This window comes from Rana temporaria, chromosome 1 (genome assembly GCF_905171775.1).
Source record: "Rana temporaria chromosome 1, aRanTem1.1, whole genome shotgun sequence".
NCBI lineage: Eukaryota > Metazoa > Chordata > Amphibia > Anura > Ranidae > Rana > Rana temporaria.
Genome location: NC_053489.1, coordinates 631342989 through 631366904, shown reverse-complemented (window position 1 = coordinate 631366904; position 23916 = coordinate 631342989). Strand labels below are relative to the sequence as shown.

At 45.4% G+C, this 23916-nt stretch overlaps 1 protein-coding gene across 2 annotated transcripts in view; it reads left to right on the top strand.

Moving 5' to 3' along the window:
• The window catches only part of WFS1 (wolframin ER transmembrane glycoprotein), a 78552-nt gene that overhangs the window by 42403 nt on the left and 12233 nt on the right, over positions 1-23916 (top strand). For both annotated transcript variants that reach the window (XM_040335398.1, XM_040335399.1), the window contains exons 4-5: positions 12376-12520; positions 15504-15674. In XM_040335398.1, the coding sequence (XP_040191332.1) occupies positions 12376-12520; positions 15504-15674 (316 nt within the window). The remainder of the gene's footprint in view (positions 1-12375; positions 12521-15503; positions 15675-23916) is intronic.

Below are 23916 nucleotides of genomic sequence, written 5' to 3'. Positions count from 1 at the left end.
GGCGGGGTTCCACCCATGCATAACTTGTTCAGTTACCTGTGAATGGATAGACCAGGGCCTGGCATTTTTTCTTTGAATCTGGGACCTAGGAGCTAAAACAAAGCTTTATTTACTCTTGCAAAGGAGGTGTGGCGCTAGAATTATTGCTGTCATTACGTGGCGTTGTGTAACATGTATCGCAATCAACGTTTTCAGGTGTAGGCGCACTAATGCGTGCGTTTACATTTGTATGTGCGTATATGTGGGGATGGGGAGGCTTCGACTTCTTCTCCTCCCTTCATTTATTTAAAAAATATATATATATAATAAAAATAAATTGGGAGTGAGGGGGCTTGGATTTTATGTGCTTTGGTGTAACACTTTGCATTTTTTACAATGAGAGAAAAAAAGTTTTACTAATACTACTGTGGTGGGGTTTTGTGTGTCTTGTTTTTTTTAAGATTCTCTTCAATCGGACATCCAGGGTCTAAAAGCAACAAGGGGAGAAGAGCACACTCCACTCTACCCGGCGGCATCCGCAATGCCGGTCCCACAGATGGGCAAGCAGTGCCTAGGATACATAGCCAGGGGCATGCTGGGTGTGTGAAATAGACGATTTGTACTCGGGGCATTCACCATGTAGCCCTTGGTGACAATGCTCCGGTAATCCTCCAGCCCAATCTCCGATCACCCCGAGAGCGGAGCGATGACAGCCCGACCTGCTCAATTAAAACTGAGCCGCCCACCTCTGCACCGAGCCCGCCCCGAAATCTGATCTGTCCTCCCGGACAGGGGACACGCCCAATCCCGTCCAATAAGCCCAGCCCCTTTAAGCTGGGATTGCCTCCGACACACTCGGCTGGGAGCTGGTGTCAGCAGTGATTCGGCTGACAAAAGCCCAGGCACCAGGACCCAATTTCTAGTTGTAAAGGCAACCTGGCAACTGGAATTTGTTGAGCCCTGGTATAGATTACAAGTACCGTCAGCCATTGCGGCTGACAGCTCGTAGTTCTCAATGAACTAGTAGGGTGCTGGTGAGCACTCTGATAGTAAATGGTTTCTTCCTGCTCTCAGGAGAGTCTGCCGAAGCGTTATGCCCCCGTACACAGGATCCGATTTCCCTTGTCTTGCATACACTCGGACACACCAAATTCCGACCGTCAAACGCGGTGACGTACAACACTACGACGATTCCAACTGTGTGTACGTGGCGTTGGATTGCACCCACGATCTGCTGATCACGGGTGCAATGCTTTGCTGGTTTGTTAGAAAAAATGTGCATTGGTTTTTTCTATCTTCAAAAGGTTAATTTAAACTTTTAGTAATAAGTGATATTCAAGCCTCAATTTTTATTCACTTTCAGGAACTGATTTAATGCAGCTGCTTTCTCTCCTAATCCAGGCCTTTAGAGGAAGAGGTACTCATGGATGCAATTACTAGTAGTATTGGCCACATCCCCGAGCAACATATAACAAAAGAGACTATACCCCCTGGGTGGGACTTTACAAGCCAAACACAGTGTTGGTAAAAAATATGATCTTTAATGGGACAAGACATACATAACTTGGCACTTGATAAAAGCACACAATGTGCACCTAGGTCCATATGAAAGCAACAAATGTCCAAAATACAAAAACAATGCCACCAAAACAATACATGTGCCAAAAGATGGCGAAAAAAGAGCAAAACAAAAAAGCACTCTCCTAGTGGGTGATGTGAGTATGCCCGACGCGTTTCTGGTTAACAAACGAGGCCTGTGTTCCTTTTTTAGCTGGTGCTATGACCACTGATGCAGGTTTTGCTGTTTCAAGGTGGTGATTTTTCTTTTGCAGCATCCAATGCAGTCACCCTTTCATACAAGGACTAGCATTGTATCTCCCTACACTGTACATCAATAGAAACACACCGCCCCATAGCCTAGGATGGTAAGGCACTCCTCTCTTCCTCCCTTCTCAGAGTTAACAGATGAACTGAAGACTACACTGTCCACTATTAACTCTTTCTTGTGAAAACTGGAAGTTCAGGGAAGCCACACTGAGAGTAGCTTTGAACAAATCACTTACTGTTTATTTTATTGTATGCGGTAAAATAAACAACGATGCATGTTTAATACTGCTTTAACCGTCCACCACATATGTGCAACGACAGAAGGGTGGTGTAACGGTTACCACCGTTTACGACCTTCCATCAACCCACGACAGCTTATCGACACTCCACAATCAGGCAAACGAAAGCGGCCCATAAGAATTCCCCCCAGACACGAGACACACAGCTCTGTTCTGGTTTCAAAATGCAAGACAACTTTAATGGTTAGCTCTCAAGGTTATATACAATTTAAGCATGAAAGGAACAATCAAACTCTCCACCCACACCTCACACCGTGGAGGGGCTTCAATACACCTTCAGATGGCTGATTGCTAAACCTTCCAGACATCTCGGTGCCGGGCTATAATTATCATGATCTAATCACTCCACCTGAGAAGTCACATTCCTTCATTAACAGAATTCAAACAAAACACCATCTCACAATGAATTCCCCTCAAACCACATCTTTAGACAGACGTTCTGTCTCCGCATACAGCTTGACAAGTTCCATTCCACACACAAAACAGTATTTAGCATACATAATTAGAGATCCTGGACCAGGCTCAATTAGCATGTCAACAGTCTACACAGAGAGATGAGTCATAGAATAAACCAACACTTTGCAATATGAGCTATTAGTAATGTCCCCTGTCCTGTAATTTAGGATATAATTTCTCAGTCACCCTATGGCCCTATCGGACATAAGGTGACCCTAGACATAAGAGTTATTAATGACGCTAGCACAGGAGTACCCCTCATCCTTTCAAAGTCTCTGTTTGTCCCGGGTCATTCCGTTACAGGTGGGCTTTACTTCCCACACACAGCAGATATGCGCTGCTGGGTGGGTGTTATTTATGTACATTTGCTTGGCGCAAAGACCGAGCTGTCAAAGACTGCTCTCATTCCTGGCTAAAGATCAGTAGCTACTGGGACTGCCTTCTGATTGTGAGACCATTGTGACCGTGGTTACAGGATCGCCGATCCTCCTTGTCTCTGGGTGTTCCAAACAGTTTAAAGGGATGCCAAAGTGGACAGCACGGGGTTCAATAAACTGTGTGACCCCCCAATACGTCTCTGGAGTAGGATTATTCAGGCAAGGTAATTATATACCAATATTGTACAATAATCCCAGTTCATAAAAACCGAATGCATGCAGAATGTTCATTACCATGTCTTATTTGCTTTTATTTAGGAATTGAAAATAGATTTTTCAATTCACTGAAGGCCTCAGCCTAATTAACCTCAAACCAAATGATTTCAGTTTTTTTTTTACGAAGTCTATGACATGGTTTATTGCTCATTAAAATACAGCTGGCTTCACGTTGGTAATTACACGGAGTCTGGCCCTAGTGAGGGGAGGCAGAAGATGAGAAATTAACTCTTCGATTTATGAGCAAATGCAGCTTTTATGCCCCGGTACACACGATCGGATTTTCCGTCTGAAAAACCTTGGATGTTTTTTCCGACGGAATTCCGATCAAGCTTGGCTTGCGCATACACACGGTCACACAAGTTCTCTGAAATTTCATCTGTCAAGAACGAGGTGACGTACAACACTACGACAAGCCAAGAAAATGAAGTTCAATGCTTTTGAGCATGCGTTGAATTGTTTCCGAGCATGCGTCGGAATTTTGCGTGTCGGAATTGCTACAGACAATCGGATTTTCCGGTCTGAATTTTTCCCGACGGAAAATTCGAGAACCAGCTCTCAATCTTTTGTTGGTGGAAATTCCGACAGCAAAAGTCCGATGGAGCATACACACGGTCGGAATTTCCGTTCAAAAGCTCACATCGGACTTTTTTGCTGTTTGGAATTTCCGATCGTGTGTACGGGGCATTACAGATCAATGCCTAATATGATGTGAGAAGATCCCAGTTCCATACCCGAGCAGTATTTTGTTTGTAGTCCAAAACCTATTTGATGAGAAAAATATTCAAGTCAAATAAGTTCATCTATTTAGAAAAACTGAGGCCCAGATTCACGTACATCGGCGTATCTTTGTGCGGGCGTAACGTATCCTATTTACGTTACGCCTCCAACTTTTTCAGGTAAGTGCCGTATTCTCAAACGAAAGTTGCAGCGGCGTAGCGTAAATAGGCCAGCGTAAACCCGCCTAATTCAAATGTGGTAGATGTGGGCGTGTGTTATGTAAATTGTATGTGACCCCACGTAAATGACGCTTTTTACGTGAAAGTATCCCAGTGCGCATGCTCCAAATTAACCCGCAAGAAGCCATTGCTTTCAACACGAACGTAAATGACGCCCAGCCCTATTTGCGAACGACTTGCGCAAACGACGTAAAATTTTCAAAATTCGACGCGGGAACGACGTCCATAATTAACATTGGTACGCCGCATCTACGCCTCATATAGCAGGGGTAACTTTACGCCGGAAAAAGCCTAACGTAAACACCGTATCTGTACTGCGTCGGCCGGGCGTACGTTCGTGAATTTGCGTATCTAGCTGATTTACATATTTCTAGGCATAAATCAGCGTACACGCCCCTAGCGGCCAGCGTAAATATGCAGTTAAGATCAGACGGCGTAAGAGACTTACGCCGGTCGGATCTAATGCAAATCTATGCGTAACTGATTCTAAGAATCAGGCGCATAGATACGACGGCTCAAACTCAGAGATACAACGGCGTATCTCCTTTTGAGAATCTGGGCCTGAACCTGTAAAATAACTCAATCGAAATAAGGGGCTTGTTGGTTCCAAATCTTTTAAGCAACTATCGGCCATCACTTGCAACTTCCATCTAACCCCTAAAAACCTGCACCACCACGGGGGTCTGAAACCTGGCCCTATTCTGGTGAATGGGTCGCGTTGGGCATGCGGCACTCAATGCACATAATTGTTGCCACGTTGAGATGCTTTGCGTGTGTACACCTCCCGCCTTTCCAGCTTAACCACTTAAGCCCCAGACCTTTAGGCAGCTAAATGCCCAGGCCAGGTTTTGCGATTCGGCACTGCGTCGCTTTAACAGACAATTGCACGGTCGTGCGACGTGGCTCCCAAACAAAATTGGCGTCCTTTTTTCCCCACAAATAGAGCTTTCTTTTGGTGGTATTTGATCACCTCTGCGGTTTTTATTTTTTGCGCTATAAACAAAAATAGAGGTGACAATTTTGAAAAAAATTCAATATTTTCTACTTTTTGCTATAATAAATATCCCCCAAAAACATATATAACATTTTTTTTCCTCAGTTTAGGCCGATACGTATTCTACCTATTTTTGGTAAAAAAAATCGCAATAGGCGTTTATCGATTGGTTTGCGCAAAATTTATAGCATTTACAAAATAGGGGATAGTTTTATTGCATTTTTTAATTAATTATTTTTTTTTTACTACTAATGGCGGTGATCAGCGATTTTTTTTCGTGACTGCGACATTATGGCGGACACTTCGGACAATTTTGACACATTTTTGGGACCATTGTCATTTTCACAGCAAAAAATGCATTTAAATTGCATTGTTTATTGTGAAAATGACAGTTGCAGTTTGGGAGTTAACCACAGGGGGCGCTGTAGGAGTTAGTGTTCACTTAGTGTGTGTTTACAACTGTAGGGGGGTGTGGCTGTAGGACTGACGTCATCGATCGAGTCTCCCTATATAAGGGATCACTCGATCGATGCAGCGCCATAGTGAAGCACGGGGAAGCCGTGTTTACATACAGCTCTCCCCGTTCTTCAGCTCTGGGGAGCGATCGCTACGGAGCGACTATAAACGAATAGCCGCGCCGTCGTCCCGGATCGCTCCCCGCGGGAATACGACCGCCGCATGTAGCGGGGGGGGGGGGGTGTCCCGATCGGACCCCACACACGCTAGAAGGCAAGGACGTACATGTACGCCCATTTGCCTGTACGTGCCATTCTGTGGATGTACATATACATGCGGCGGTCGGGAAGTGGTTAAAGAGTAGCTGTAAGGGCAGCTTGACCATATGTTTTTACAGTTCTTTTCAGAAAGAAAATACAACATGAGTAGAATAGCCTGCCCCTGCCAGCATGCTGTAGAGAAGTATTATTTCTCTTTGTGTGAAAGCAGCGGTCTGTCTACAACACGTGCCCCCCGGAGTCGGCCCTATAGCTCTGCCATCTGCACAGCTCATGTTTCCTGCTGAGCTCTGACTAGTAAAGGGCATGCAGGGACCAGGGTACTTCTCTACGGCATGCTGGCAGGAGACAGGCTTTTCTACTCAGGCTGTGGCTGCTTTCTAAAGAAAACAAACTAAAAGACTTTATACCCTTTTTGTTTTAATTCACTTGAGTGTGTTAAAGTGGATGTAAACCCCCTCTCATCCTTTCTAAACTACTGCCATAGTGCTGATCTATAAGGATATAGATGCCTCATGCATGTATCCTTACCTGTCGAATGTCTCCCCTCTGTCTGTTATAAGAACTGAAAAACTGCAGATTCTGTGGGTGGGTCTGTTGTCTGGAGCTCGGTGGGTGGAGTCGTGATGTCAGTAGACTCCCCGCCCACCTGTACACTCCCCTTGTCAGCATGCATTTGTTCCTGTGTATGTCTTAAATTCTGCTATAATCACTAACATCCAGTCTAAATCCAGAAAAGTAACCACATGACTTCAGAAAAGCAGTGGGGGTGGAATTAAAAAATAATGCCTATCTGAAGCTAGTGCATGAGATATGTAAATAACCTGTCACTCACAGCAAGGGGGGCGGAACGGACTAAGGTTTTTCTCTGTAGGTCCGTTTTATTTCACTGAGCAATACAAGAGGATTGCTCAGAGCTGGATTAACCCTGTGTGGCAAGACTGGGCACAGATGATAGGAAATCTTATACTCTACATTGTGACAGCAAAAAAATTACATCCACTTTAAGCTGCAGCTCCATTGAGCTTTAACGGACTTGCCTTCAGTGATGTAAAATCTAGCTTGCTGTGGGCCATTGCACTTTGCAGATTTTATACAGCTATATGAAGTAACCCTGAATGTCACTTTGCCCGTGTCCTCTAACCCGTCTGCATTATGTCTCTGAAGTCTTTCCACCTGGGTTTTATTAAAATCATGTCAGTTGCTTCTTTGCCTTGGAAGAAACCAGCAAGTTACTTTATCACCCTGCATGTGACCTTCTCCTGTTCCTCTTCTTCCTCTCCTATATAGTCGTGTGAGACATGCATAGCATTCCTGGCATTGCATCTTTAACAGTCCTAAAGGGTAACCGTACTGCATTTTCAGATTCACATTCTATGTTAATATTTACGGAGAAGTTAAAGGGGTTTTAAAAGGTACAATTTTTATTTATTTTTTTCCCCTAAATAGCTTCCTTTACCTTAGTGCAGTCCTCCTTCACTTACCTCATCCTTCCATTTTGCTTTTAAATGTCCTTATTTCTTCTGAGAAATCCTCACTTCCTGTTCTTCTGTCTGTAACTCCACACAATAATGCAAGGCTTTCTCCCTGGTGTGGAGTGTCGTGCTTGCTCCCTCCCTTGGACTACAGGAGAGTCAGGACACCCACTAACGCACTGCTCTTTTCTCTATCTGCAATGTAGAGAGTGTCCTGACTCTCCTGTAGTCCAAGGGAGGGGGCGAGCACGACACTCCACACCAGGGAGAAAGTCTTGCATTACTGTGTGGTGTTACAGACAGAAGAACAGGAAGTGAGGATTTCTCAGAAGAAATAAGGACATTTAAAAGCAAAATGGAAGGATGAGGTAAATGACGGAGGACTGCACTAAGGTAAAGGAAGCTATTTAGGAAAAAAAATTGTAGCTTTACAACCCCTTTTAAGTCCGCCATAGACGGTTCAAATCTCTGCCGATTTAGCAGGAACCAGCCAAGATTTCAACCGTGTATGGGCAGGCTGATTGTACCTGTTGTGGAAATTTGAAGATGTATTTAATATGTATTGTCATAATGGCACCCAGTCTTGGTACTTCCGCAACCCGCTCTACAGAGCTGACTGGGGCAGTCTCAGACTGGTTGAGATGCACTTCCTGATTTGGAGAAGGGTGTTTGTGGAGTGGGGTATCGGCCAGCGAAACGGCCCCTGTGTCATGCAGATATTCACCTGTGCGATGCGTCCACCCTGCAGGCACACTATCGGTTTAGCGGATGTGTGCTTTTGTCGTCTCTGTGTCTGATCAACATAAATGTGGTGGCATGAGCATACAGCTGTTATATAGGCTCCCCTCATCAGGAACTGTGTTCATTGGTTATAGTATTATTACTGTATCGTATCGTGGTGTTTTATTATTTTGTTATTGTTACTGTATTGAATCCCTGTTGGAAGGGTTTATCTGTGTTGTCAAATTCGTATATGGGCATCTGCTGGGTGGAGCTCACACCCAGTGAGCTCACTTCCTATGGAGGAGGTCACATGTTGTGACATCACTTCCTGCTGGGTTTTTAATAAAACTGCCTGTGAGAGCGTCGGCAGACCAGTGATGGCTGGGAGCTAGAATGAGAACAATTGGTGAGGTCTCTTGACTTGAATGGATGGGCAGGGAATGCATGGTGAGTGAACTTATTTAGCTTAAAGATGGCTTATTTCACTAAGACGAAACCTGTGCTTTTAAGCACAGGGCAAAATGGCGGTGTGCTCTGCATACAGCCAATTTTGCCATGACATACCCAATTCGATCCATTGATTCACTTGAGTACAACCAGCATGCTGGATTTTTACATGTGATTATTGCCAGCGCCTATTATCCCTAGCAATAAACTGTGTTCTCCCGGCAGGGATGGCTCCCTGCGCTCCTCTGTCAGGAGAACACAATAGCTCTGCGGGAGGGATTCCCCCATCAGCACTGACTGTGTTGATTGGAGAATCGAGCGACTTTCTTTCCTGCAACCCCCAAGGCGTTTCGTCAGCAACATCTGATGTCATCAGGGGTTCTTATTGGAATTTAGAAAAGGACCCGATTAATTTTCTTAGGACTATTAAGGTGGCGTTAAACCCAAAAATGTAATATATTGCAGATTATCGATCATTAGATGTGGTAGCTGCATTGGTTTTCTTTTCTTAGGCTTTTTTTTCCCCCCTCTGTTTTCACCTGGTGATCTGGCAAGTAACGTACCTTCTGTGTTAAAATTCCTCCACTTTAGATGAAAGCGGAGTTCCTACTAAAATAAAAATATTAAAAGTCAGCAGCTACAAATACTGCAGCTGCTGACTCTTAATATTCGGATGCTTTCCTGTCCCAGGGTCCAGCGATGCGGGGTAACAAAGCCCCGCTCATCTCCCCCTCCTCTCTGCGGTGCCGGCATCACTACTGTGGGCGCCCAGCTGTGGCTACACAGCCGGGCACACACTGCACCGTGATTAGCCGAGTAATCATCTGGGAAAATGATTGCTGAGAGGGAGGAGGGAGAGGTGACCTTCCTTCTGCCGCTGCGGAGCCCAGGGAGCAAGTGGGAGCCGAAACCCTCTAAAAAAGAGGGGTGGAGCTTGGCCGATTCAGGCCCTAAAGTGGATGTAAACCCTCAAATATACCCAGTGAAGTGAACAGCCTCAAATGAGACACAGGGTTGAAACAAATCTCCCTACATAAGTTTTACATGTATATCTGCTGTCTTCAGCTTTATATACTCTTTAGAAAGTTCACACCTGTTAGAGATTTTCTCTTTCTGTTCAACACTGGAAGTGAAGTCTGGGCATACAGCCAAGACAGCTGATTGGAGGAAGGGCACACCCACCCCTTTACTTATATGTTGAGACTCTTGGAGCTGTGCTGTAAAAAGTTTAGCTCTCTGCTAGTCTATTTATTTAAAGTGGCAGTAAACCCTCCTATCATTTTCAGCCAAGGAAGCTGCCATCTTGGCCTCTGTTTAATCTACAGCTGCCATAATGCTGCACATGTGATCAGTTATGACACCAACCATTGGATGGTTTGACAGTTTAGTTAAGAGCACAACCAATGGGAGTGTTACATTTCCGGCATGTGCCGGAAAGGTAACTGTTTTATGGATGGGTTTACTTCCGCTTTAAAGCAACCTTTCTGACACAAATTTCAGGCTGGTTTTATCTCAGTTGTCGGAGAACTTCTCGGAGGTTATCATGCTAATAACGAGAATGGAGCAGGAGAAAGCCACAGGACTTGGTGCTTTGAAGAGAGATAAGAAAACATATGTGCCCAGCTCAAATTTAATGAATGGGGTTTACATCCACTTTAAGCCACTCCATATCGTTGTGATCATCCAAAATTTAAAATGCAATCTATTTGTTTGGTGGTGGCAACTCTTCATCAAGAGGATTTCATGGCGTCCACAGACATTGAGTTTCATACATGTCCCTATGCGAGGCGCCATTGTATTGCATTCGTATATTTTGCTATAGGGGACGGCTGCTTTCAGTTTGTCTTTTATTATTTTTTGATGTAATAGGGGATGGATGAGACTCCTCCCAGCTTCTGAAGCTTTGTGTCACCACGAGGGAGCTTCACTTCCTCTATTTGTTATTATTGCCCTGGGACAGAAGGTGATGGGAAATCCAGAATTCTAGAGGGGGTCACCAGAACAAGGGGTGAGGGGAAATCTTCCAAGGGGATGCATGTTACAGTAACAACAAAGGATGGCATTCCCCTCACTTTTTGGAGGTTTCTACTAGATCTCCTCTATTGGGACACAGATGGTAAAAAATAGACTAAGGCTGGTTTCACATGGACGTTCTTCTTCTTTTTTTTTTTTTTTTTTTTTTGTTCAGTCACATTTTTATTTATTTTTTGTAAAAAAATGGATACCAATGTAAATTTTTACATCCATTTTCATATGCGCTGACATCGGGTTTTTTTTACATAACAAAACACAAAAATTCCTGGGGTGGGTGGGTGTGGGGCGGATTGACACCCCATGTCCATACCAAATTTTTTTTTTTTGCACAATTTTTATTAATTTTTTTGATTTTATATATATATATATATATATAATTATACACATACACCCATATATACACACACACACACACACACACACACACACACACACACATATATATACACATATATATATATATATATATATATATATATATATATATATATATATATATATATATATATATATATATATATATATATATATATATATATAATAGGGACGTGACGGCCGGCTTCCTGGTCCCCTCCTTAGCAACCAGCTCTATATACACTTTATTATGACTTTTGTGCTCTCTTGCTCTGGTGGCTGATCACTTGGTATGTGGGAACTTAAAATAATCCCTGTCCTTTGCCAGTTCTACCTGAACATAAGTGCCCCAGGAGCCTTTGCCAGACATTGTGACCACACCCTAGGCTATGAGAAAATGAGGGTTTCCAGTGCTCTTGTTAAAGAAAAATTAACAAATTCATACACATTCACCATTCAATAGCCCTTTAGTCTGTTTTTTCAAGTGGTAGTAAGCCCTTCCATATAACCAGTGAAGTGACTGGTCTCAGGTGATACAGAGATTAAACAAATCCTCCTACATACGTTGTACCTGTTTATCTACAGGATTCTCTTCTCTAAACTCTAAGTGCAGAATTGATACGGCTTGTCTGAGCATTCAGAAAACGGGGAGGAGAGCTGAAAATACACACTGCATTGCTGTGTGCACCCTACATATTCCATAGTCCATTTCGGGAGCAATCAAGAGAAGGTGGCTACACTCTTACATTGGGACTATGGAGCCACCCTCTAACAGTTATATCACAGCAGCAAAAAATAAATAAAAGGAATTTGTAGATTTGGTGGCAGCTGAGAGCAATACTTTATTTATTTTTTTATTTTTTTTGGAAGCACAGTTTAGCGTCGCTTTTAAGTTTAAAGTGGAGGTTCACCCAAAAAATAAATTTTTAACATTAGATTGGGCCTAATTACGGGAAGCAGAATCGGGTGTTTTGTTTAAAATCAATGCAGTACTTACCGTTTTACAGATAGATGTTCTCCGCCGCTTCCGGGTATGGGCTGCGGGACTGGGCGTTCCTATTTGATTGACAGCCTTGTGCCCGTAGCATACAGCGCGTCACGAGTTGCCGAACGTCGCAGGCACCGTATAGAGCCGCACCGACGTTCGGCAACTGGTGACGCGCTGCATGTGACCGTCGGAAGGCTGTCAATCAAATAGGAACGCCAAGTCCCGAAGACCATACCCGGAAGCGGCGGAGAACATCTGTCTGTAAAATGGTAAGTACTGCATTGATTTTAAACAAAATACCCGATTCTGCTTCCCGTAATTAGGCCCAATCTAATGTTAAAAAAAAAAATCCGGGTGAACTCCCGCTTTAAAAACGTATGATGTAAATCTGCTAGAATCCTATGTTTATTCGCTGGGGTTGATTATGTTTTATTTTTTCCCTCTGTGTTGCAGGTAGGAAAATACTACTTAAAACTTGCTGAGGAGCAGGATGAGGAAGCGAACAGCTGCGCTGCAGTAGACTGGCTTCTCCAATCTGCCAAGCAAGGTCGAAGGGAAGCGGTGAAGCTTCTGCGGAGATGTTTGGAAGACAGACGAGGTGAGTTTACACTGCAGTCTTCTAAACAATTTGTATTTGCAAGAACTTCACCCGTTCGACTGTGCAGTTAGTTTTGCACAGAGTGGCCCCGATTCTCGACCTCTGGGGTCCCCCGGTGGCCGCTCGTGGCTCCTCCCCGCATTGGGAAACCACCTAGGAGAAGCGCTCTCCCTGGGGGTAACCGTGCGGGTGCGCTCCCGAGTGCAGATTTTGCATCAATAGACACAGAAAGCCGGACTTGGTCCTGCTCCCGTCCCCCATCATTGGATTTGATTGACTGCAGTGGGAGCCAATGGCTGCGCTGCTATAAATCTATCCAATCAAGCCGAGACACTGGCCAGAGAGGGTGTGTGCGCCTCCCGCGTGGGAACAAATGGGCTCAGGTGAGTAAAATGGGGGGGCTGCTCAGTGACAGAAGTTTTCACCTTAATGCAAAGAAAGCTATAAGGTGAAAAAAAACGAGGGTTTACAACCCCTTTAAGCCACAAAAAATCCTCCAACACTCTCCAACTTTTCTTCATTGCAACATTTTGGTTTTTCATAAATATTTTCCTACTTTTTCTTAAAGCGGTTGTATATTCGCTGAACGTTTTTTTTTTTTTAACCCTTTAAAGCAAAAGGCATAATGAGCTAGTATGCACCGCTTACTAGCTCACTTTGAAATACTTACCTTAGAACGAGACGTTGGTAACTTACCTGGTCCACGCCGAGGTAGCCGACATGTTGCCTCGACGTGTCTTCCAGCTCCATCGCTGTGAGTGGCTGGAGCCGCGATGTCGTCACTCCCACGCTAGGCGCGCGGGAGACTTCTTTCCGGAGAGAGAGAGATCAAAAATTCACTCGTTTGCTCGCATTTTGCGAGTGGAATTTAGTCAAGGGCGAGTGAGGAGCGGGGGTGAACCAGGCTGACAGTTTCCTGGCTGAAGCGATCAGCCAGGAAACTGTCAGCCGAAGGACACAGAGAGCGGAAGGGCTGGACTGCCCTGGCGCTGCTTTGAGCCGAGGCTGCAGCGCTATCCTTCTCCCCTTCTTGTATCTCACACACAGCGTACATCTTCCGCTGTGTGTCATGGAGCTGGGTCTGTGTTTGACGGCATGGTGTGATAAGGTCCCGCCCCCCTAGACCGGCTAATGTGATAGGCAGAACACTAATTCAATCTACTATCACATTAGCCGGTCTAGGGGGGCGGGACCTTATCACAATGTGCCGCCAAACACAAACCCAGCTCCATGGCACACAGCGGAAGATGCACGCTGTGTGTGAGATACAAGAGAAGGAGAGCGCTGCAGCCTCGGCTCAAAGCGGTGCCAGGGCAGTGTTTGTGGTGAGTCTGAAGCTATGGGGTGCAGTAATGCTGCAAGCGATGGGGTGCAGTAATGCTGCAAGCGATGGGGCGCAGTAAGGCTGCATTGATGGGTACTGATATGCTTTATGTTACTTTTGTTAATATTTATTTTTGGAACGTAATTCTGTTTAAAATATTTAAAGCGGAGGTTCACCCTTTAAAACATTTTTTGACATCACACAAAGTCGCGCCATCCTACCGACACAATGCCGGTGTTTTTTTTTTTGTCAGCACATGACTCTTAATCCCGATTTTCACCTCACGGCGATCCCGCGGGAGTGGGCGTTCCCAAGCACTGCCTGTGATTGACAGGCTTCCGAACGGCGCATACTGCGCATCACAGGTTGCCGGAAAAACCCGAACGTCGGTGCGGCTCTATACGGCGCCTGCGCACCGACGTTCGGGTTCTGTCGGCAACCTGTGACGCGCAGTATGCGCCGTTCGGAAGCCTGTCAATCACAGGCAGTGTTTGGGAACGCCCACTCCCGCGGGATCGCCGTGAGGTGAAAATTGGGATTAAGAGGTATGTGCTGAAAAAAAAAAAAAAACCACCGGCATTGTGTCGGTAGGATGGCGCGACTTTGTGTGATGTCAAAAAATGTTTTAAAGGGTGAACCTCCACTTTAACAGTGTAATTTCATGAGATAATTTAAAAGGTTGTGTTTAAGGGCGGACTTAGGGGTGGGGCAGGGGAGATGTTGGTTGGGGCAACTGGTGGCGAGTAACTCTTAAGGCTTGGCTAGGGGCTCAGGACGTGTGTGTGTGTGTGTGTGTGTGTGTGTATATATAGATATATATATAGATTATATATATATATATATATATATATATATATATATATATATATATATATATATATATATATATATATATATATATATATATATATAATTTTTTTTTTATTATAATTTTTTAACCTACAGGTAAGCCTTATTATAGGCTTACCTGTAGGTAAAAGTAAGAAAAAATTCCCTATACAACCGCTTTAAAGTATGACTAAAGGCAAAACTTTTTTTTTTTATTCAGTTTTTGTTTTAGTTCTACTTTAAATTGTGTTTAAAGTGGTTGTATAGTCTTCTTTTTTTTTTTTTTTTTTTTTGTACTTTTACCTACAGGTAAGCCTATAATTTTATAATCTCTAAGCTGATTAGTGGATGCTAGCAAATGGATACACTCCGATCATTGGGAAGAGAGGCTGGACGGAGCTGTGTCTGTGTAAACAAGACAGAGCTCTGTCCTGCCAGCAGAGATGTCATGGATTTTCTTTCCCTTCATAGAAGGGAAAGAAAATCCATTGCATATTTTAGTAACATTTTTTTTTTTTTTTTTTTATAGTGCAAAAAAAATAAACACAGTGGTGATCAAATACCACCGAAAGAAATTTGTATTTGTGGAGAAAAAAATAGCATACATTTTATTTGGGTACAGCATTGCACGACTGCGCATTTGTCAGTTAAAGTAACGCAGTGCCGTATCGCAAAAATTGGTAATAAACCTTCCGGAAGTCGAATGGTGATAGAATTGCCTGAACTATGTGAAGAAAAAAAAGGTATGAGTTTACTTGTACAGGTGATGTTGGCTCTCCTGTGCAGATGTTCTAATATTACAGATCTATTCCCTGTACTGTCCTCATCCAGGAATCACAAATGAGAATGAGAGCGAAGTAAAGAAGCTTTCCTCGGAAACTGATTTGGAGAGAGCTGTGAGAAAGGCGGCCCTGGTCATGTATTGGAAACTAAACCCGAAGAAGAAAAAGCAGCTCTCTGTGTCTGAGCTCCTGGAGAACGTAGGCCACGTCAATTCTGAAGGTTGGTGAAAAGGCAGAAATGTGTTGTGTGTGGTTTTTTTTTTTTTTTTGTTTGTTTGTTTTTACTATCTAGTATAGATCTGTTTGCTCAAGCATGTTTGTATCTTGTTTCTGTTTGTGGGTTTTAAGTAATTTTCTAGCAAAAAAAAATGTTTTAGTCTCGTAAACACCAAATCTGAAAAACACCCAAAGTAGAGAAGTGGTTAAAGTTGTAGTAAACTGCAGTGTAAAAAAACAAACACCACACCTTCCCCTGCAAGGCAATGTCATAATGTGCTAGTATGCACGTTTACTTTTTTTAAACAAACACGTTACACTTATCTGCTCTGTGCAAGGGTTTTGCACAGATCAGCCCCAAGCCTTCTTCTGGGGTCCCCCGCCAGCACTCCAGTCCCCTCCTCTTCATTGGGTTCCCCCATGGAAAGTCTCTTTCCATGGGGGAACATATGTGCACTCTCTCCCCCGAGTCCCGCTTTTGAGTCCATTGACACATACAGCAGGACTCGGTCCCCCCACTCCTGTGTAACAGCATTCGCCCAATGAGGAATAAGAGTGGTGGGAGCCACTGCACATCACTGGATCGGATCGTGCTCAGGTAACAAAAAAGGGGGGGGGGGGGGGTCTGTGGGAAGCTGCAGCACAGAAGGATTCTTACCTTACTGCATAGAATGCATTAAGGTGAAAGACCTTAAAGTGGTGTTCCGGCCGAAATTTTACTTTAGATAAAAAAATACCCCTATAATCCTCATGCTTTATGTAATCTAGTAAAGGTATGCTGTAAACCAGGGTTTCTCAACTCCAGTCCTCGAGGCGCCCCAACAGGTCATGTTTTCAGGATTTCCATCATTTTGCACAGGTGATTTGATCAGTTTCACTGCCTTAGTAATTAACACAGCCATTTCATCTGAGGGAAATCCTGAAAACATGACCTGTTGGGGCGCCTTGAGGACTGGAGTTGAGAAACACTGCTGTAAACTAAGGTCTGTTTTGTATTTTTGCACCATTGATTTCTTACTTTTGTAAGTCCCAGTGGGCCACAGCCGTCTCACTTGTGGGCATCTGAAGCCAAACTATCTCTTCCTGTATTCCATGCAGGCTGGTTACCCAGAATGCACCTCCAGATCTCACACATGCTCAGAGCAGCACAATAGGTTGTTGGTCAGGTTTCCATAGCAACAGCAGTGTCAGAGGAAGTAGCCACCCCTTAGCTATGGAAAACTCTCCTCCCCCTCCAGGAACTAGTAAGTTTAGCTACATTTACAAAGATTATAAATCTAGAAATACAAAAAGATCCTGCAAAAGGTAATTACTTTTAAAAAGATGCCAATTGTAAATGGAGAGAGGGGGGGAGAGAGGGGGAGTTTATTATTACACACACACAGGCCAGATCACCAGGTGAAAACAGAGGGGAAAAAGCCAAAGAAATGGTACCCAACATGTCACGCTTACAAATTGCGCCCGCTCGTGGCATGGCGTCAAACTTTTACCCTTAAAAATCTCGATAGGTGACGTTTAAAAAATTCTATAGGTTGCATTTTTTGAGTTACAGAGTAGGTCTAGGGCTATAATTATTGCTCTCGCTCTAACGATCGCGGCGATACCTCACTTGTGTCGTTTGAACACAGTTTTCATATGCGGGCGCTACTCGCGTATGCGTTCGCTTCTGCGCATGAGCTCGTCGGGACGGGGCGATTTAAAAAAAAAAAAAAAAAACATTTTTCTTATTTATTTTATTATTTTTTACACTGGAAAAAAAAAAATGATCACTTTTATTCCTATTACAAGGAATGTAAACATCCCTTGTAATAGAAAAAAGCATGACAGGTCCTCTTAAATATGAGATCTGGGGTCAAAAAGACCTCACATCTCATATTTAGACTAAAATGCAAAAAAAAATAAAAAAATTTAAAATGTCATTTTTTCAAATTTTTTCTTTAAGAGGCTGGGTGGGACTGACGTTTTGACGTCACTTCCGCCCAGCAGAGCTATGGGGACGGGCGAAGGAGATTTTTCCTTCAGTCTCGTCCCCGCTCAGCTCCCGAACGGTCCCGATCTCCTCCGCCGCTACCGACGGCTACTGTAAGCGGCGGGAGGGGGGGCCCCCTCTCCCGCCGCCGATAACGGCGATCTCGCGGCGAATCCGCCGCGGAGACCGCCGTTATCGTTAACAGAACCGCTGACACTAAAGATTGATACCTCGGTTGTGGCAGCAGCTGCTGCCGTTACCGAGATATCAATCTTTAAAGTTAGGCCGTATAAAGACGTACGGCGGTTTAGAAGTGGTTAAAGCAGAACTAAAGGGACCTTTTATACTTTACTCCCCCCCCCCCCCCCCCCCAATGGTCCTGCTCAGTTTCCATGTCGGTGGGGGGGGGGGGGGTGCTGCAAACGGGCAGATGGGCATGTTTATTACATGTCATGTCTCATGTGCAAAAAAACAAAATCTGCCTGCTCACAGTATATAACGGCAGATCTTTAGTTCTACTTTAAAATGGACATGAGGCATCATGCAGGGCTGCAATCCTCTTCAGGCTGTGGACATGAACTGGTTATAAACGGCTAGTTTTGAATAGACAAGATTATTTTAGTACGAATGCTTGTAACATTTTGCAGTGTTGCTGTTGCAATTGAGAAATGAGGGCAATCGTGACATGGCAAGTATTCGAGCCAATACCACAAGTGATTACAACACGGCCTCATTGTCTGCTACATGGAACGTTTAATATCATGTCATGGTTTTGTGAAGATGCAACTCCACCCATACTGGAACTTTTCCTTTTTGATATGAGTTTTTATTATAAAGTGCAAGTATGCATGTTTTATGAAATAATTTAGCAAAATCAACTAAAGGATAAGTTCACCGTTTGGGAACATGTTGCATGTTCCACCCATTTTTAGGGTTGAATAGATAACATTTTCCGGATACTGCAGTATTCCTCCCACACTCCACCCCAAAAACGCCACCCCCCCCCCCCCCCAGGCCTGCCCTCCGATGACAACAGACCAGGGAATCTTCTCCCTGCACCTGCTGTCAAAATTTGAAAAGACCGTGGCCGCGCGGGGCTGTGCTCCCACAGCCATGTCATTCACATTGTTGTGTGAACGAATAGACTACAAGTACTGTGGATAGTTAAAAAGGGAAAAAAAAATTGCGCTAGGTGCAAATATATGTGAATAGATATATCTTTGACAGATGTCCTGCCGCTAAAACACTCCAACCTTGATATAAGGCACAACAAAAATTTATGGCCAGATTCAGAGAGAGTTACGCCAGCGTATCAGTAGATACGCCGACGTAACTCTGAATCTGCGCCGTCGTAAGTTTAAGTGTATTCTCAAACTGAGATACACTTAAACCTAGCTAAGATAAGACAGCCTGCGCCGTCGTATCTTAGGGTGCAATATTTAGGCTGGCCGCTAGGTGGCGCTTCCGTTGAGTTTGGCGTAGAATATGTAAATGCCTAGATACGCCGATTCACGAACGTACGTGCGCCCGTCGCAGTAAAGATACGCCGTTTACGTAAGGCGTTTTCCGGCGTAAAGTTATTCCATCAAATAGCTGGCCTAGTCAATGTTAAGTATGGCCGTCGTTCCCGCGTCGAAATTTGAAAATTTTACGTTGTTTGCGTAAGTCGTCCATGAATAGGGCTGGACGTAATTTACGGTCACGTCGAAACCAATACGTCCTTGCGGCGTACTTTGGCAAAATGCACACTGGGAAATGTACACGGACGGTGCATGCGCCTTTCGTTTAAAACGTCAATCACGTCAGGTCACAAATCATTTACATAAAACACGCCCCCCTGTTCCTCATTTGAATTAGGCGCGCTTAGGCTGGCCCATTTACGCTACGCCGCCGTAACTTAGGAGGCAAGTACTTTGTGAATACAGCACTTGCCTCTCTGACTTGCGGCGTAGCGTAAATACGTCTCTGAAATGCGTCTCTGAATCCAGCTAATAGACTACAAGTACAGACAGCCTTTGTGGCTGATGGCTTGTAGCTCTCAATGAACTATGAGGGTGCAGGTGAGCATCCTCATAGTTAATTGAACCTTCCTGGACTAAAGAACCATCCTGTCCTTATCGGAAGTAAGGGGCAGACCGCTACATTCAGTCTGCAGGAGCCTAACTTTGCACCCCGGATTCTGCTGATTGCTGGTGCAATGTTTTACAGGCTTGTAAGAAAAATAAATAGGGAATGCACTATTTTTTTTTTAAAGATACACGTATCCTTTAACCTCCTCCCTCCTCCATCTAGACAAAGGACGGTGGGTGGTATTCCCTGTTGTTCGGGGATGAAGTCAATTATCCCAGGGATGCAGGGAAACCCCAATTTCTTTATCGTACATCACGGGACACAGAGCAGCATATTCATTACTATGTGGGTTATATGGAGTACCTTCAGGTGTTGACACTGGCAATCTCAAACAGGAAATGCCCCTCCCTATATAACCCCCTCCCATAGGAGGAGTACCTCAGTTTTTACGCCAGTGTCTTAGGTGTTAGTCATGGTTTAGCTTGCCTCCGCATCCTTGGGATTAGGTGAGCTACCGGTTCTGTCCAAAAAAGCCTGAGCGCTAAAGTGGTCAGTAACCGGACCCCAAACCCTTGGGGTATAGCCCATAATGCTTTCTTTTTAAGAGAGCTGGACCCTGGGCCCAGAACTTAGAAAACCTTTGGGCGCCTAATGTTTTCTGTTTGCCAGGGTGCTGTATGGGTCCAGGACAGTGGATCCTTCATGGAAGAAGAAGGTTACCAGGGCCTGAAGGTCTAGACATCCCCACGGAGATGGGGGAAGATTGGGCCTCTTGCTTGGCAAAGTCCTGCGGCATGGAGCAGGTAAGTAAGGGGAAAAACTTGCGGAACTTGGCTCTTAGCAAGTTTTTTCTGGGAGGTCACAGGGGACATGCCTAAGGTTATGCATTGCATCTGGCAAACCAGTCACATATCATGAAGATAGGATGGCTCTATATGTTATCATTCCCCATAAAAAGTGACCTCCCTGGTAGTGTTGGAAAAGCTGTGAGTGGGGCCTTTTGTGTACAAATGTATGTGTGTTCAGAGAGCTATGCTTACCTGCAAGCCTCCAGGCGATGCTCTATCCAGTCCTCTTCCTCATGCCTGCAAGGCAGGCAAAAAACGCTGACCTCCTCGTGTGTTCCAGGCCTGCGGCTGCAGGAACAGAGAGGCCCTTCCTCCCAACCCCCCCCCCCCGTCGGCGGGCGCGCGCGCGCGGTGCGCGTGCACGTGTTATAGGCGCATTTGGCGCCGTTTTAGCTGGGGGGGAAGGGCGGGTCAGTGGTTTAAGGAAGGGGCGGCCCTTCCTTAGTGCCACAGCTCATTCAATACTTTGGCTTGAGGGAGGAAGGACTGGAGTGAAGCACGGGGCGCTGAGGACACACAGTGGCCAGAAAGAATACTACAGTCTTCAGAAGATTGTGGTTTAGCCTAGGAATAGGCTGTTTTTTCTTTTCCATCTCATAGTCTTTTCTTTGGCAATACTACTCAGGGAGATAGAATGTTTTTTCTTGCCTAGATTGAAAAAAAAAAAAAAAAAAAAATTGTCATCTGGGGTAGAGGAAACATTTTTTATTCCCCAAACAGGTGTTTAGGCATTTAACTATTTATAAGTCCCAGGTACCAATAAGTAGCAGGTGTGCCTCGGTATTGTACCATGGCATCAAAGAACAAGCCAGAGGGTACAAAAGGTGGGGATTCCCCCACAGAGTCTGAGGTCTCGGACAGAGCTATGCCGCTGCTTTCCCCACAGGGAGCCTTTGGGCCATCGGGATCTGGGGCTGGAGCTGACGCGAGTCAACCCAACCCTAAGATGGTCACGGAGGAGGTGTTGCTCACCTCTTTAAATGAGATGCGGAGAAGCATGGGAGAAATGATAGCCGCAGCTATGCGGGGTAGTAAGCGGAATAGATCTCCGTCACCCGTGCGCGGACCCTCGGAAGAGGAGGTCCTTTCCTCTGGGGAATTGGACGACCTCTTGGACAAAGACCAAGTAGGTTCAGGGATCGAAGATCCGGATACAGAGGAGTCTGGGGCAGTCTCCCTGAGGGAGAGCTGGTGGATTCAAGGCTTGACGGACTTGGTCCATAAGGCATTCAACCTGCCTGTACCAGATCTCCAGGTATCGACGATTTCAGCTTTGGGCTCACTGAGGGCGCCTCAAAGCGGTGCTGTGTTTCCGATCCATCCTCTATTGGAGGGAGTCTTGTTCCAAGAGTGGAACAAACCAGACAAGGTGTTCTTACCACCTAAGAAATTTTCTGTCTTATATCCTATGGAAGAAAAGTTTTCCAAGAGATGGGCTTCTCCTGCAGTAGACGCAGCCATCTCATGTGTTAACAAATCGTTAACATGCCCTGTAGAGAACGTACAGGTTTTCAAAGATCCAGTTGATAAGCGCTTGGAAGCACTACTTAAGAACTCCTTCACTTCTGCAGGGGCAGTAGTACAGCCAGCCGTGGCTGCGATTGGAGTCGCTCAAGCTTTATCAGATCAATTTAAGCAAATGCTTGAACTTATTCCTGCCGAGCAGGCAGAAGAGTTTTCGGATGTCCCTAAGGCCATATGTTTTACGGTAGACGCAATCAAGGATTCCATCCAGCAAGCGTCACGTTTATCGTTATCCCTTATCCATATGAGAAGACTCTTATGGTTGAAAAGCTGGGAGGCTGAGCCCCCATGCAAGAAGCTCCTGGTAGGGTTCCCCTTCCATGGAGGACGGCTCTTCGGAGAGGACCTAGATAAATACATTCAGACCATTTCAAGCGGCAAGAGTACACTCTTGCCAACTAAGAAGAAGGTTCAGGGGCCTGCGTTTAAACGACAGTCCTCCCCTGGGCAGGGGCCCTCTAATGCCAAGCAGTATCGACGGCCTCCTGCAAGAGCAAACTTCGGCTTCAACAGCAGATCAGAAGGACAGGCTGTTAGAGGCAAGAGGCAGTGGTTTCGCAAGCCAGCAAAACCAGCCCCCAAGTCTACCTCATGAAGGGGCGCCCCCACCCACGAAGGTGGGGGGAAGGCTGCGACTCTTTTCGGAGATTTGGGAAGCCAGCATTCCCGACGAGTGGGTACGGTCTTCCGTGGCCACAGGCTAAAAGCTAGAGTTCCTAAGGTTTCCTCCTCCTCATTTCCAGGAGTCGAGGATTCCAAACGATCTGGAGAAAGGAGCCGCGTTAAGATCGGCTCTAGATCATCTACTTTCCCAGGGAGTAATAGTAGAAGTACCAGTCCTGGAACAGGGGCTGGGTTTCTACTCCAACCTAATGGAGGCTACGGCCCCCCGGGTGTTCACGAAGGTTCTAGCTCCAATCCTAGCCAAGCTAAGGATCCAAGGGGTCACGATCCTAGCATACCTGGACGACCTCCTAGTCATAGACCACTCGTCTCCCGGCTTGGAGCGAGCAGTGGCCCTCACGGTCCAATACCTCGAGAGGTTCGGCTGGGTCCTAAATCGAGAAAAGTCAGCATTCCAGCCCACAAGGCAGTTGGAATATCTCGGCATGAGATTAGACACAGAACAACAAAGGGTGTTCCTACCTCTGAGGAAGGTCAAAGCCATCAAGGAATTAATCCTACTGGTTCTAAGCAAGAAGGAACCGACTATTCGCCTATGTATGAGACTACTAGGCAAGATGGGGGCTACATTCGAGGCGGTGCCATACGCCCAGAGCCACACTCGCATCCTGCAGGCAGCCATCCTGTCAGCATGGAGCAGAAGGCCACAGGCCTTGGATATCCCGTTGCCACTCTCATCAAGAGTCCGGCAAAGTCTGTGTTGGTGGTTAGACCCTCAGAATCTACTGAAGGGAAAGTCTTTCAACCCAGTGGCTTGGAAGATAGTGACCACAGACGCCAGCCTGACGGGCTGGGGAGCGATTGTGGATGGTTCCACTCGCCAAGGTATTTGGGCAAGGCCAGAGAAGCTTTTACCCATCAACATCTTGGAGCTCAGAGCGGTTCGACTAGCCCTCAGGGCTTGGACGTCGAAATTGCAGGGGTTCCCGGTGAGAGTTCAATCAGACAATGCCACGGCAGTGGCATACATAAATCACCAAGGGGGAACCAGGAGTCAGGCCGCTCAGAGAGAAGTGAGCTTGATTCTCCTAGGGGCAGAGGCTCATGTGCCCTGCATATCGGCAATATTCATTCCCGGAGTGGACAACTTTCAGGCGGACTTCTTAAGCCGCCAGACTCTATTGCCGGGGGAATGGTCTCTGCATCCACAA